Source organism: Aythya ferina, assembly GCF_964211825.1.
Source record: "Aythya ferina genome assembly, chromosome: 2".
NCBI lineage: Eukaryota > Metazoa > Chordata > Aves > Anseriformes > Anatidae > Aythya > Aythya ferina.
In genome coordinates, this window is record NC_140297.1 from 120,156,982 (window position 1) to 120,169,083 (window position 12,102).

The window sequence follows — 12,102 nt, forward strand, 5'->3', positions numbered from 1 at the left end:
ATTGTAGTGTTACTGAGCAAACTGAGCACTTGAAAGGTGAGAGGTGTGGTATGGACTTAGATTACAATTAACAGAGACCACAGCAAGCACTGAAATTTTTGTTGTATTCACTGAAGGACTCCTGATTTCAGAATGTTAACAGGAAGAGAAGGAATAAAATAGTCAACTCAGAGCAGGACAAAAGGTTGACAGTAAGATGTTCAATGCTGTCACAAAGTTTATTTATTCATTAATGGTTCAGGGAGGATACAGAATATTAAGTGGCTGAGATACACAGAGAAAATAAAATTGCTTTTATTAGGTTGGAAAAGACTGAAGAGGGACCCTCAAAAACTGTTGACTAGAGGAACCTGCTGATTGACAGAGGGAAAAACACCATGAGGAGTAATATAAACTTCTTATATATAGCTTAATTCTGTAAATTAGCTACAAAATGCATAGAGTCTTTCTGAATAAGCCAGGGTAAAATATACTTGGAAATGACAAGCATATCAAATAATATGTAAAGAATAGAACAGAAGAAAATTCAGTAGGCATTTAAAGGCTTTATATGAATTATGCTATTCTTCTGGAAGGAATTATATTTTTGTCTTGCTGTTGTTAAAAAAAGAAATAGCCAACGTAACGTGTTGACTACAGGCCTATGAAGAGAATTTCAGTTTATCTAGTTTGTCTCTCTACTAGAAAAACAAACAAGCAAACAAACAAAAACCCACACAGAATCATGTAATAATTTAATATAAAATCATATAAATAATGTACAACATTTAAGGACTAAGTCTCATGTTAAAACTTATTAGCTATAGTCATTGTCATTTCCATTGAAGGGGTGTTCTAGAGTTTGGGTCCTTTTGCTGATATCTATCTTGTTTTCCAATTTCTATCCAAAATCTAGTCGTAGTTAGTTTACATTCATGTGTACCAAAACCATCGGCATCATTAAATTAGATATGTATTTTCCTCCTCCTGGTATCTTTTGACAAAATCATATATTCTCTCACCTGTTTTTCCACATAAGGCATTGTCTTCATTTCCTTTAATCATAATGGTTGTCTTTTCCAGGACCTATTCTAGCTTCAATTAATTTGTTTTTGAATATGGTTGCCAGACCTTATTGCAGCATGTGAAAGATTCTCTTTCTGAACTCTTGGACTCTGACAGTAAAATTTCTCTAATTAGAAATCTTTCTCTTGGTGCATCTTACAGTCTCATTGTTGCATCATATTAGTGACTATGACGTCTCTTTCTCTCTTTTAAATGATAAAATCACTGTTTTTACAAATTTGTTTTATTTTCCTTTTTTACATCTCACTTTAGAGTTCATTTGCCTTCATTAACCTGTTCCCTTACTTTTGGAAATTTGCTGTTTTTAAATCAAAAGCTTCATTTAAGATATTCTTTTGGTCCTACCTTAATTTAAAATGAATCAGTTTATGATTGCTTATTCAGGGGTATTTTGTACATCTCTTTCTAAAGGGCCATCTGCCCATCAAATCTAATTAAAAATTGTATTTTCCTCTAGTGATCATTTCAGGAAGAAACGTACAGATTCTGACATTTAGAAATAACTTCTTTCTACCATCTAGTAGGATTTATTCTCCTTCCTTGGCAAGTTAGACGGTCTCATTATGTTTTTGACTTGCATTGTCTATTTTTCTGCTATCCTGTTCCAAAGTAAATGTAATCCAAATAGATTCTGTTTCATTTTGCATTTTCCATGTGTACACTTGTAGCTTTCCTAAAGGCTTCATACCTAACTTATCTTTTGTGATCCATGCTCCAGGTATGACTGCTTTTTCATAATTTTACTGTTACCTCTGAATATGCAGATCTCTGTTTTGTGCTAGCAATAACGGCATATCTAGATTACTGACCTCATCAGTATTACAGCTTTTGTTCATTTTAATGTTCGACATCCTGTATTCATTGGTTTTTCTACATTTATCAGATAGATATTCTGTTTTATGTACATTGAAACAGCCTGTGGAGAATGGACAAGTTGCAATATATTTACTCCTTATTTCTTAGTCTGAATACTTTTTACCACCTGTGTCTGCCATTATGGTACATCCATATTATCTCTGGCAACAGGCGCATGAGTACATTCCATGATATCAAACCCTTCCTCATGTCATGTATCTGTGAGTAACCAGTTGATTTTATTACCTTGTTTATCATTGACTTCTATTTTACAATTTCAAAGAACTCCAGTTCCCTTTAGTTGACCATCTTCTTCAGCATTTTAGAGGTATTTATTCATTCAAACAGCAATTTTAGCAGTAATATTTTTTTTTTCATTATTAATAACAGCTGGTGAATATACCTTTTTCATAAAGAAACTCAAATTTTGTAAATTTGCTTTAGCAATCAATGTATTCTTCTGTTTTTATTTCTTTGCTTGTTTGTTGGTTAGGGTTATTTTTTCTTTCTCTCTTTCTTCCTTCCTTCCTTCCTTCCTTCCTTCCTTCCTTCCTTCCTTCCTTCCTTCCTTCCTTCCTTCCTTCCTTCCTTCCTTCCTTCCTTCCTTCCTTCCTTCCTTCCTTTCTTTCTTTCTTTCTTTCTTTCTTTTGTTGTGGACCTGGAAATAATTTTTTCTATGTCATCTTTTTTTCTGTTTGGATTCCAATCCATGAACCATCTTTTCTTCATGTTTAGTAAGACTGACTTCCCAACTTTTTCTCCCAGACAGTATGTAATGGATCAATGAATACTCGTTTTTCTCCATTATCTTGTTTGCTGATTTCACAGGTCATTTTCCTTACCCATTGTTCAGGCTGTATTTTCAGCAGGTTTATGCACACCTACGCAATTCTTCTTACATTAGGTACACCTGCATAGAGTGACTTAGATGTCGTACAGTTATCCAAGTTTGTCATTTATAATTTAGATTAACATGGAGGATTATATGGTCACCTGTCATCAGCCATGCTTCACAGAAAGTTGGGTAAAGAACTGCCTTTGTAATAGAAACAATGAGCAAAATTCAGCTGTGGACAAAGCAGATTGCAGCAACTTTTAAGAAATGTTACACAGCTCTGTTGTTGGAAAATGTGATTCTGTCAATTGCTACTTTTCCTCAGGTTTAGCAGTTAGTACTTCCTATTTTTTATGTTTAATGTGTTAAAGCTATGACAATTGTTGTGAAGATGAAATTTAACTTAATGATAGGAATAGCTGTTTGGCAGTTTATTATTTAACAATGACAATATAATTATTTAGGAAGAGTAAGGATAATAGCTGCATATTCACAGTATTTTTCAGAAAAGTGCTCTCTCAGTTTGTGCAACGGATATTAGTCCATATGTCTATATCAGCAACAGCTCAGATATGTGAAAAGATTTGTAGCAGTTGTAAACTTCTGGAGTAAGAAAACTAACCCTGATACTGTTTTTAAAGGAGACTCACCCAGTTACATTTCGAGGGCTTGAGTTTTGCCCTCAAAGATGAAACAAGCACCATGTTAATGCTCCTCGTCTCTCCACTCAAAATCTGGGGGACAATGTCAGTTTTAATGGTTACTAATTCTACACCACTGCAAGAAGTGTGTGCTTTTTGCATAAAGCACAATGGCCACACAGAAGAAAATGTTTATAGCTAGAGCTCAGTTACAAGCAGGACTTGTAGATTCTACCAGCAGGCCTCAGTATTATGTTAGGATTGATAATGTGCCATTATTGAGCCTTGTTTCCTGCCTTTTATTAAAAACAGTATTAATAATTCAAACATAGCTGCTAAGTTATGTGGAGGACATAGATTCTCAACTCATTTACTTCCCAGAGAGAAATATATTGACATACACCAAGCCTAGGTCAGCCTGATCTATCTATTTCTTAACCACCTTTTCTTTTAGACATGGCTAAACATGAGCAAGTAAAAATAGTAATCCTGTACTTCTAAAAATACTAATCCTTATCTTTTGCCAGAATGCCACGGAAAGCTACATGCAAATTCCTAAAATTAGTGGTTTCATTGGTCCTCAAATAATACTCTGCTGCACCTTGATTCTATGCATGTATCATGATCAATGACCATTAAATCTTTTAAGAAAATGCACATTGCTAGCACTGAAAATGCTGAGTGATACTCAAAAAAAAAAGTAGTTTCACTGAATCTTTCAATAGAACTGTAGGATTTTGTATTGCCTGGATTTTAAGACACATAGATCTGTGTTGTACATGTCAGTCAAGAAAAACAAAATTCATCATATCATGCCCTTACTATCTTATTTTCCAATGTTTTAGCCAGAACAGACAGGATCAAAGATTCTGTGATGGAAGTAAAAGTAAGAAACATCAGTAAATGTGTAGAGACATTAGATGATAGGGGGCTTCTGTAGTCAGTGGAGCTCTTTGATACTGCTGCTGTATTTTAAAAGTTCTCTTTTGAGAAACTGCTACATTAATCAGTGGTGCAAAACAATTTTAGCAAGCTTGGGGGGTGCTTAAGTGTTTATCATTTGAGATAGGCACCAGCTATATTTGGTGTGAAGGTGTTTTCTTAGCATTCCTTCGTAATATCCATTAAAATGAAACAGGCCACAGTTATCATCAATCCCTCAACGATACCATTTCCCTTAATTCCCTGCCATTGATATTCAGCTTCCACTGAGCCAAAGCCTAAATACATATACTTGGTCTTGATAAAAATGAATTTTAACCATAGAAAGACTATTGATATGTTAGGGTATAATGACAACACTGCAACGCATGTACATGGTAATTCCTTCATGGATTTTGACTGAGCTGTTACATCTGTGAAGCCAAGCATAGCTTTGAAGACATACAGATCCATTCTTAAAGGTACATTCTGTGCTATACCTTTCAGCAGAGCTAATTAGCTTTAAGAGACCCTAACATTCAGAGTGATGAGTTTGTGATTCCAGAGGTATCTTGTTGAGAGCTGGGATGTCATTACACAGCACTGCATAGGGCAGATGCATCCTAAACAAACAGAAAGACCTATTTCATATATTTTAGTACAATATTTCAAATACTGTGTTGGAAAATTAATCTGCAGTCATGCAATTTAAGTTTGTCATATGACACATGCATACTCTAAAAGATGTGAATGTAACCTGATATTTCTTGGTTTTCACATGCATAACTTACCAAAGTCAATATTTGCTGTATTTTTGTGAAATATGTATTTTTGTATTCATTGGCATGATATTATTTAGAATTTTGACTGCTGAAATACATTTTGCTTAGGAATCTTGAGTTTGAGTAATTCAGAAAGTCTTTTTATCTTTTGATAGCTAGGAAATGGAAGGTGTCAGTCCTCACCAGTGATGTGCCATCTGCAGAAACAAGTTCAAAGGTTTATATTACATTGTACGGGGATCGCAGCAGTTCAGGGCCTATTTTTCTTGATGGAGAGGAGGGAAAATTATTTCAGAGAGGCAATGAAGACATCTTCACAGTAAGTAATATATATTCATTGTGTTGCTTCCTTGTGTCCCGCCAGATTACATGAAATTTCAAAATCTATATGATTGAAAGACAGGCAGTTTTCGTATAGCACACAAATCTTAAAACAAGAATCAGGACATAAATGGGCACATAAATTTAATATCTTTTCCCCCTCAGCCATCCAAAAGCCAGCTTGATGCAATGTATTTCTTATGTGTTTAAGGATAACCTTATATAGTGCCCAAGATAATGCCAGGAAGAGGACAACAGGTACTTGTATAGTGTTTAAATTTGAAATGGAGCAACAATATTAAAAATGAAGCGACAAGTGGAGAATTAAGGAATGGAATAAATTTTTAACTTTGTTAAATCCCTGCTGCCTTATTATTGCCATTCTCTATCTGTGCCGTTCTCTATCTGTGCTATCAAAAAACAGATAAAAGATTGAAATGAGTAGATAAAATAGGTAACCAGGGTAAAAATACTCTTTTCATGAGAGAGATTTTTAGCTGTGTTTCATGCCCCCATTATTATCATTAATTTTACTTCCAATGACTCTTAACTGCAAAATATGGAGACAGTCTCTGGTTTGGAAACTAGGATTCCCTGTGTAGGTGAGAAACCATAATACCAAATGCAATTAAGGAGTGCATATTCTAAAATGTATAGAAAGAGTCAAGCCTCTCTGTTTGTGTTTTGTGCTAGATCTAAGTTAATTCAGGTCTGTCTTTGCTCTACCTCTTTACTGTTTATAACACTGCATTCAGGAAAGTTCACAATACAGGGAATTCAGTTCACACCATCTCTAACATGTAAATGAAAACATGAAAATGAATTCTATAGAAAGAAACAGAAGGACAGTGATTCCAGACTACATCATAAGAAAATAATGATAGTGCAAGGAGGTGAAGTGCTCACCGTATGTTTCCAGTGCCTTGAAGATAAACTTTCTATTTCTATACTTAAGTTCATAACTAGTTGTTTAAATAACCTTCACACAAAGTGATTCCCTCAGCACCCTTTTATCTGTACTGGACATGCTCATCCAGCCCACACAAAACTAGTCTTTCAAATACAGTTTTTTAAGTTGATTTAATTGAAATGATTTGTAAAAAGAAACATCAAATCTGACCACAATTGCTTCCAAAATCGTAAGGCATATCCTCCTGGACGTGCAGGGAAAAACTCAGAGGTATGTGGGAGGTGCTTGAAAGACAGAAATCATTTTATAGCAGGTCAGTAGCATAGATACTAAACTGAGACAGGTCAAGAGGCTTTTTTTTTCTTTTTTTTCTCTAGTCTGTATTCATCTCTCACTGAGATCAATATTCAGTGAGGAAAAAAATAGCTAAAAGAGCATCTTGAGTCATTTAGACAGGGTTGGCAGGCCACATGGTTTGCCGTAGGGGTTGTCTTTAAAAGAAAGAGCCAAGCTTCTAATGATAGTCCAGAGCAAAATATTTTGGAATCACCTATTTAAATATCAGAATATTTTATTCATATAAACTAAATTAACTTCTGTTACATGTTTTTGTTGTAAGAAATGTTCTGTGTTTCATCGGTTGTGTTCCTTTTACAGGTTCATACTGGAAACATAGGAAATCTCTACAAAATACGCATAGGACATACAAATTCAGGAAATTCCCCTGCGTGGCACTGTGAAGAGGTAAAAGCAATGAGAAGGAATTTTGTCTTTCCAAAAGAAAGACACTATGACAATGCAGTCAAAATATGAGTCAGAAAAAATCCTCATGTTCACATCATGTTGATGTTCACCTCATCAAATACCTGTAGCTTAGTTTATGAGATTATTCATCATGGAGTCTTTTTTTGTGAAGAATGAGAGGCAACTTGGGATGCCATTTATCTTCACTGCTTGTTTGAAGTTTAGTGAGAACTGTGCATTTCTTTAAAAATGCATTGCTAGGCAGTAAGAAAAGCTGCTGAAGTGGGCCGCTGTAGTCTTGAGTCTTCTGCAGCCTTTGTATGATACAAAGGGTGTCTAGAGTTTGTTGAAACTCAAGTCATTATACACAGTCTAGCCAAATTGTCCTCAAATCTGTGACTGACTGTGTGCTTATGCACAGCATCAGTGCTAAATTGCAAATGTTTCCAATTCTGTGTTTTTGAGGGAAAAAAAAAAAAAAGACAATAACAGATTCTCATCTCTCCTCACTTAATAAAAGATCTCAATGAAGGTAAAGCAAACATAAAGTGAATCAAATCAGCTAGTTATGTTTCTAGCTTTGGTTGTAACACCTAGTGGATAGGTTTTTGGGCTGGGAATGAACATATCTGTCTTTTATCCTTAGTGCTAGTGAGGTACTATGTGTGCCAATGATAGACAATGCATGCCTGAAACACTTCCCTCTTTGTGCCAGAGTTTCTTGTCCTTTAGTTAGCAAAAGGCAGTTTATAAAGGGCTTTAGAAGCTTTTGCTGAACTCACCATTATAAGCATGCTTTAGGGTAAATTTTGATCTATCTATTGAAAAGTGCCCACTCATGTTAAATATTCACTGATGAATGTTTGAACTCTTTGGTTGTTTGATGCTTTAACTAGTTGTTTTCATTTGGGGCCGAGACTCAATAAGAAGACAGAGTATGGTCTGGGTATTATATAGAGATATATATAATTGTACGACACACCCATTTAAAATGACTGATTTAAGAGAAAATGCTCTATAAATGCAAAGCTTTTATAACAGTTAGGCATGCTGTTCCTCCCCACTATTCCATGGTTTCAACGACTGTCTCTGTACTGAGATGTTTTCAGGACTGCAAATGTCCACAAAGCTACTGCTTCTCTAACTCCACGTTCCTGTTCAAGATCTCTCAGCAGATGTTGACAGGCTGAGGTGTGCCAGGTTTTTCAGACAAAATGAATTTATTTCTTTAAAGTTCAGTATCAAAGCAGTAAAAGTGATGAAAATATTTCCAATAATTATGAATGTATTCAATTAAGATTAAAGGATAAATCTCCTAATTAAGGAGATTAGATTCTGCAAAACAAAGAGCAGGAGTGAAATTACAGGTAGAAATATCTTTGTTTCTCTCTACTAGTCCAAAATCTACTGTAGCTGCTAGTATAAATTAGCATAATCAGGGACTATTCTAATATCTATTAGACTTTGAGATGCTTACTATGGAATACTTCAAAGTATATAAAAACTGGAGCTATTTCCCTTCTTCAGCGGGTGCACATATGGTCCTTTTACTGCTATGTACTAGAATTTGGGTATGGAAGAAAATTGTATGGGGCAGACTGGTGTTGGGGCTAGAACTTTCAAAGTTTATTTACATTACAAGCAGTGCTGAAGAATCAAAACCTGTTTCTTTAATATGGAGCATGTTATAATATGGAATATTTTGTTGTAATGAAATAAATTAAAAGAATAAATTCACAAGTATTACCAAGCTTCCCAGCGAGAAGTTACTTATTTGGTAAGCCAGGCTACATGGTTACAGTCTATGTGGATATACCAGCTGCAACAACAAGGCTATATTTTGTAGGACTGCACCTGAGCTGATAAACCCTGTTTCTCGTCTATGCTTTAGTTACTCTGCTTTGAGCTCCTGAATCTGATTGATGGAAAAGTCAGGTTGGGGGCAGTTGTATCCAAGGAACAAACGTGGCTCAAGCACACGGTTTTCTGATCACGCCACAGAGCTCTACCTGCATGGATTTCAACAGCATCCTACAGATGTAAAGCTCTGTTCTGTTTGGACAGATATTAGTAACTTAAATTGCAATTCTTGGTGCTGCATTAGGTGCAGTTGCTGAACCTTTTCTCGGGGGAGCAGTTTTCTTTCCCTGCACGTCGATGGCTGGCCTGGGACCAGGCTAATGGGGAAATATCCATGGAGCTTCCTGTTTTCCATCAAGGTCAGCCTGTTCTTCCAGGTAAGCATAATGCCACATTGGCTAAGTCAAGTCAGAACCAGATGTTGATAGAGATGAGTTCATTGTTTTTCATGCTTTGAGTTTCATAGGTTCTTCAATGATATCCTCCTGATTTGATAAGATTTTCAGCATCTGTGTTTGCTATAAAATAGAGACAATATTAAAGACACCTCACAGATATTAGTTTATATTTTTGTTTATAAAAAAGCCAGAAAAAAAAAAAGCAACACAAAACTACAATGAACACATCACATGAGCCAAATCAAAAACTCTACTTTCAGTTACTGAAGTACTCTACATAGCTCTACTATGGCTATTGTAGCTGCTGCTTTAGTTTCTTGTAAGTGTCTGAGACAGGTTTGTGAATACTTCTAATTTCTGGGTTTGGAACAAAACCTAGCAAAAAAGGTTGTAAGTGTTAAAAGCTGTATCACTGATATACTACCACTACTACTATAATTATATTGTAATTCTAAATGTAATTGATGCCAAACAATACCAAAATTATTAGATGTTGCTGCTGTTTCACTGCTTTAAGTCTGTGCTCTACCACACTAATCCCTTTTGATTGTTGTTTCTATGTAGTCTCTCTCCTTCAGTGATGGGAAGGAAGTCAAAGAAGTCTGTACATGCTCTTTCTTTTCCTCCATCCATCATTGCTCTTTCCTAGCCTAAGAAAAGTGCAAAGGCAGAGCAAGGTCAGTGTACCCTATGAGAGATGTGGGTGAGGGAACAGGAGTGCATGGGAAGATTCTCACCCTTCAGGGTATGAAGTTAGAAAGGGAAAAATCATAACACCACCAGTATTACTTGTGCTGAAGCTTTCATTCAAGAAAGATCTTCCTGGGACATGTTCCAGGCCTTCCTCTCCTCCCTTACCAAAAGAACAGATCAACTGTAGAGAACAAGACTAATTAATGTGAGAAACTTCCATTCAGAGTTCTCAAAAAGCTATAAACACCTCTTTTCAGGATGTTTAATACTATATCAGTGCTTGTTGGTTATTACGGTACCTTTGGTTGACCATCAAAAATCAAAAGGGTAACAGACATCATTGTTGGGTTTCAGGCTACAGGAAGAGGATATAAATGAAATTGAGGGTTGGAAGTACATAGCACATGAATATGGGAAAACTTACCATAGGATAGTAACTCTAGTAGGAAAGAGCTGGGTGGCTTGGAGCTGTATTTACGCTGATGATGGTTTAGCACTGAGGTTAAGAAACTGGAAAGAAAAGCATAAAAAAGTCTTGTGCCTCATTAATATGTCTTTAAGAGAAAAAGAATAGCAGGAAATATTTCCTCCAATGATCTAGTTAGCAGCTGTAAATGGGTCATTAAATACTGTAAAGAGGGCTTGGCCAGCCCTAACCACAATGATTTGTGATCTTGAGTGATTTTTATCTTCATACCCTTGAGGGCACGAAAAGCCTCATATGCATTCAGCCTGCATCCTCATAGGTTAGATCTCTCTGGGAGACTTTGGTATTACTAGCGTAGGGGAACATACAAGCACTCCAATAAAAACAAAATAAATTAAACCCCAACATTTTAAAATAAATGTTAATTAATAAGCATTAATGGGTTGTTAAATTGAATATACTCAGCTTCCCTACATGCAGTATCTGTTCTTTCCCAGTGTTCCCTTACATAATATTCTGGGACCTTGACCTTTCCCACCTTCCAACTTTCAAGCTTTTCTTTCCGAGTAAGCTGTTCTTTTGTTTCTGAAATAAAGATATAATGAAAGACTTTTATTATCAGGTAGTCTTGATGCTTTATAAAGCACAACAGCACATATCCTCTCAATCTGCATTTTGTAGTTAACAATTTCTCTCACATAGGAAAAGAAGAAAAGAACTGTGTATTTCTGCTAACCTCAGTATAAGAGGGGTCATGCTGAAGGCTTTGGAGAAGGGAGTTTCATCTCTAAGTTAGTAATTGAAAGACTCTGTGTCTTTTTGCCATTATTATATTTCTGCATGAGACAGACAAAGAGAACATAGCTTTTAACTTCAGAGAAGATAGTTTGATAACAGAACAAGTGGAGAGGTCTGGATTCAGTCTGAAAGGGGGATGATGAGAGGCACTTTAAAACCAATTTCTGAATAAAAAGAAGCTGAAACACTTTCTGATTTAACAGACTTTTACATTCAAGGAAAAAAAAAATGTCTGAATTAAGCTGTTCAGAAATATTACATAGTGACTCCATGGCTCTAATTCTGAGGGACTGAGCACCATTCGTTTGACTTTTTATCCTCAGCCATTTTACTCTTGTTCCCTTCTGCTCATGTCTCATGGCACAATTTTTGATGATATGATAATGAACTACTTGCTGGGGATACATCAGAGTTACACAGTATTTGGTGACTGGGCACCTCTGCTTTTCTTGTTGCAGAAACTGGAAAGTGGACAGTCAATGAAGGAGAGAGTTGTAGCACTAAAGAGGATTGTTGGTCTGGAGAAATGAATTTTCTTGCCTGCCTAAATGCATAAAATGGGGAACCTATTCAAGTGGGTGCCGTAAAGAAAAAAGAATTGGGAAAGGAAATAGATCAGGTGGTGTCATGGTGAATGACATGGATTAAAGACAATATTAATTGTCTTTAAATGAAAACTGGTTTGAGTATTAAGGCAGGTTTACATTGGAAAACAAAACAAAACATAACAGTACATGACTGCTGTTAAAGACCATCTAAAGTCCCTGTGACTTAAATGTGGCTGGTTTTTGTCCAAATGCTAATAGGTGATCTGCAAAAAGTTGTGCGTTCTCCCCTTGTTCTGTCTCTGCT

At 35.8% G+C, this 12,102-nt stretch overlaps 1 protein-coding gene across 1 annotated transcript in view; it reads left to right on the forward strand.

Moving 5' to 3' along the window:
- Window positions 1-12,102, forward strand: part of RP1 (RP1 axonemal microtubule associated) — a 217,825-nt gene that overhangs the window by 42,049 nt on the left and 163,674 nt on the right. The window contains exons 5-7 of the mRNA XM_084509394.1: window positions 5,255-5,418; window positions 6,988-7,074; window positions 9,179-9,311. Of these exons, the coding sequence (XP_084365520.1) occupies window positions 5,255-5,418; window positions 6,988-7,074; window positions 9,179-9,311 (384 nt within the window). The remainder of the gene's footprint in view (window positions 1-5,254; window positions 5,419-6,987; window positions 7,075-9,178; window positions 9,312-12,102) is intronic.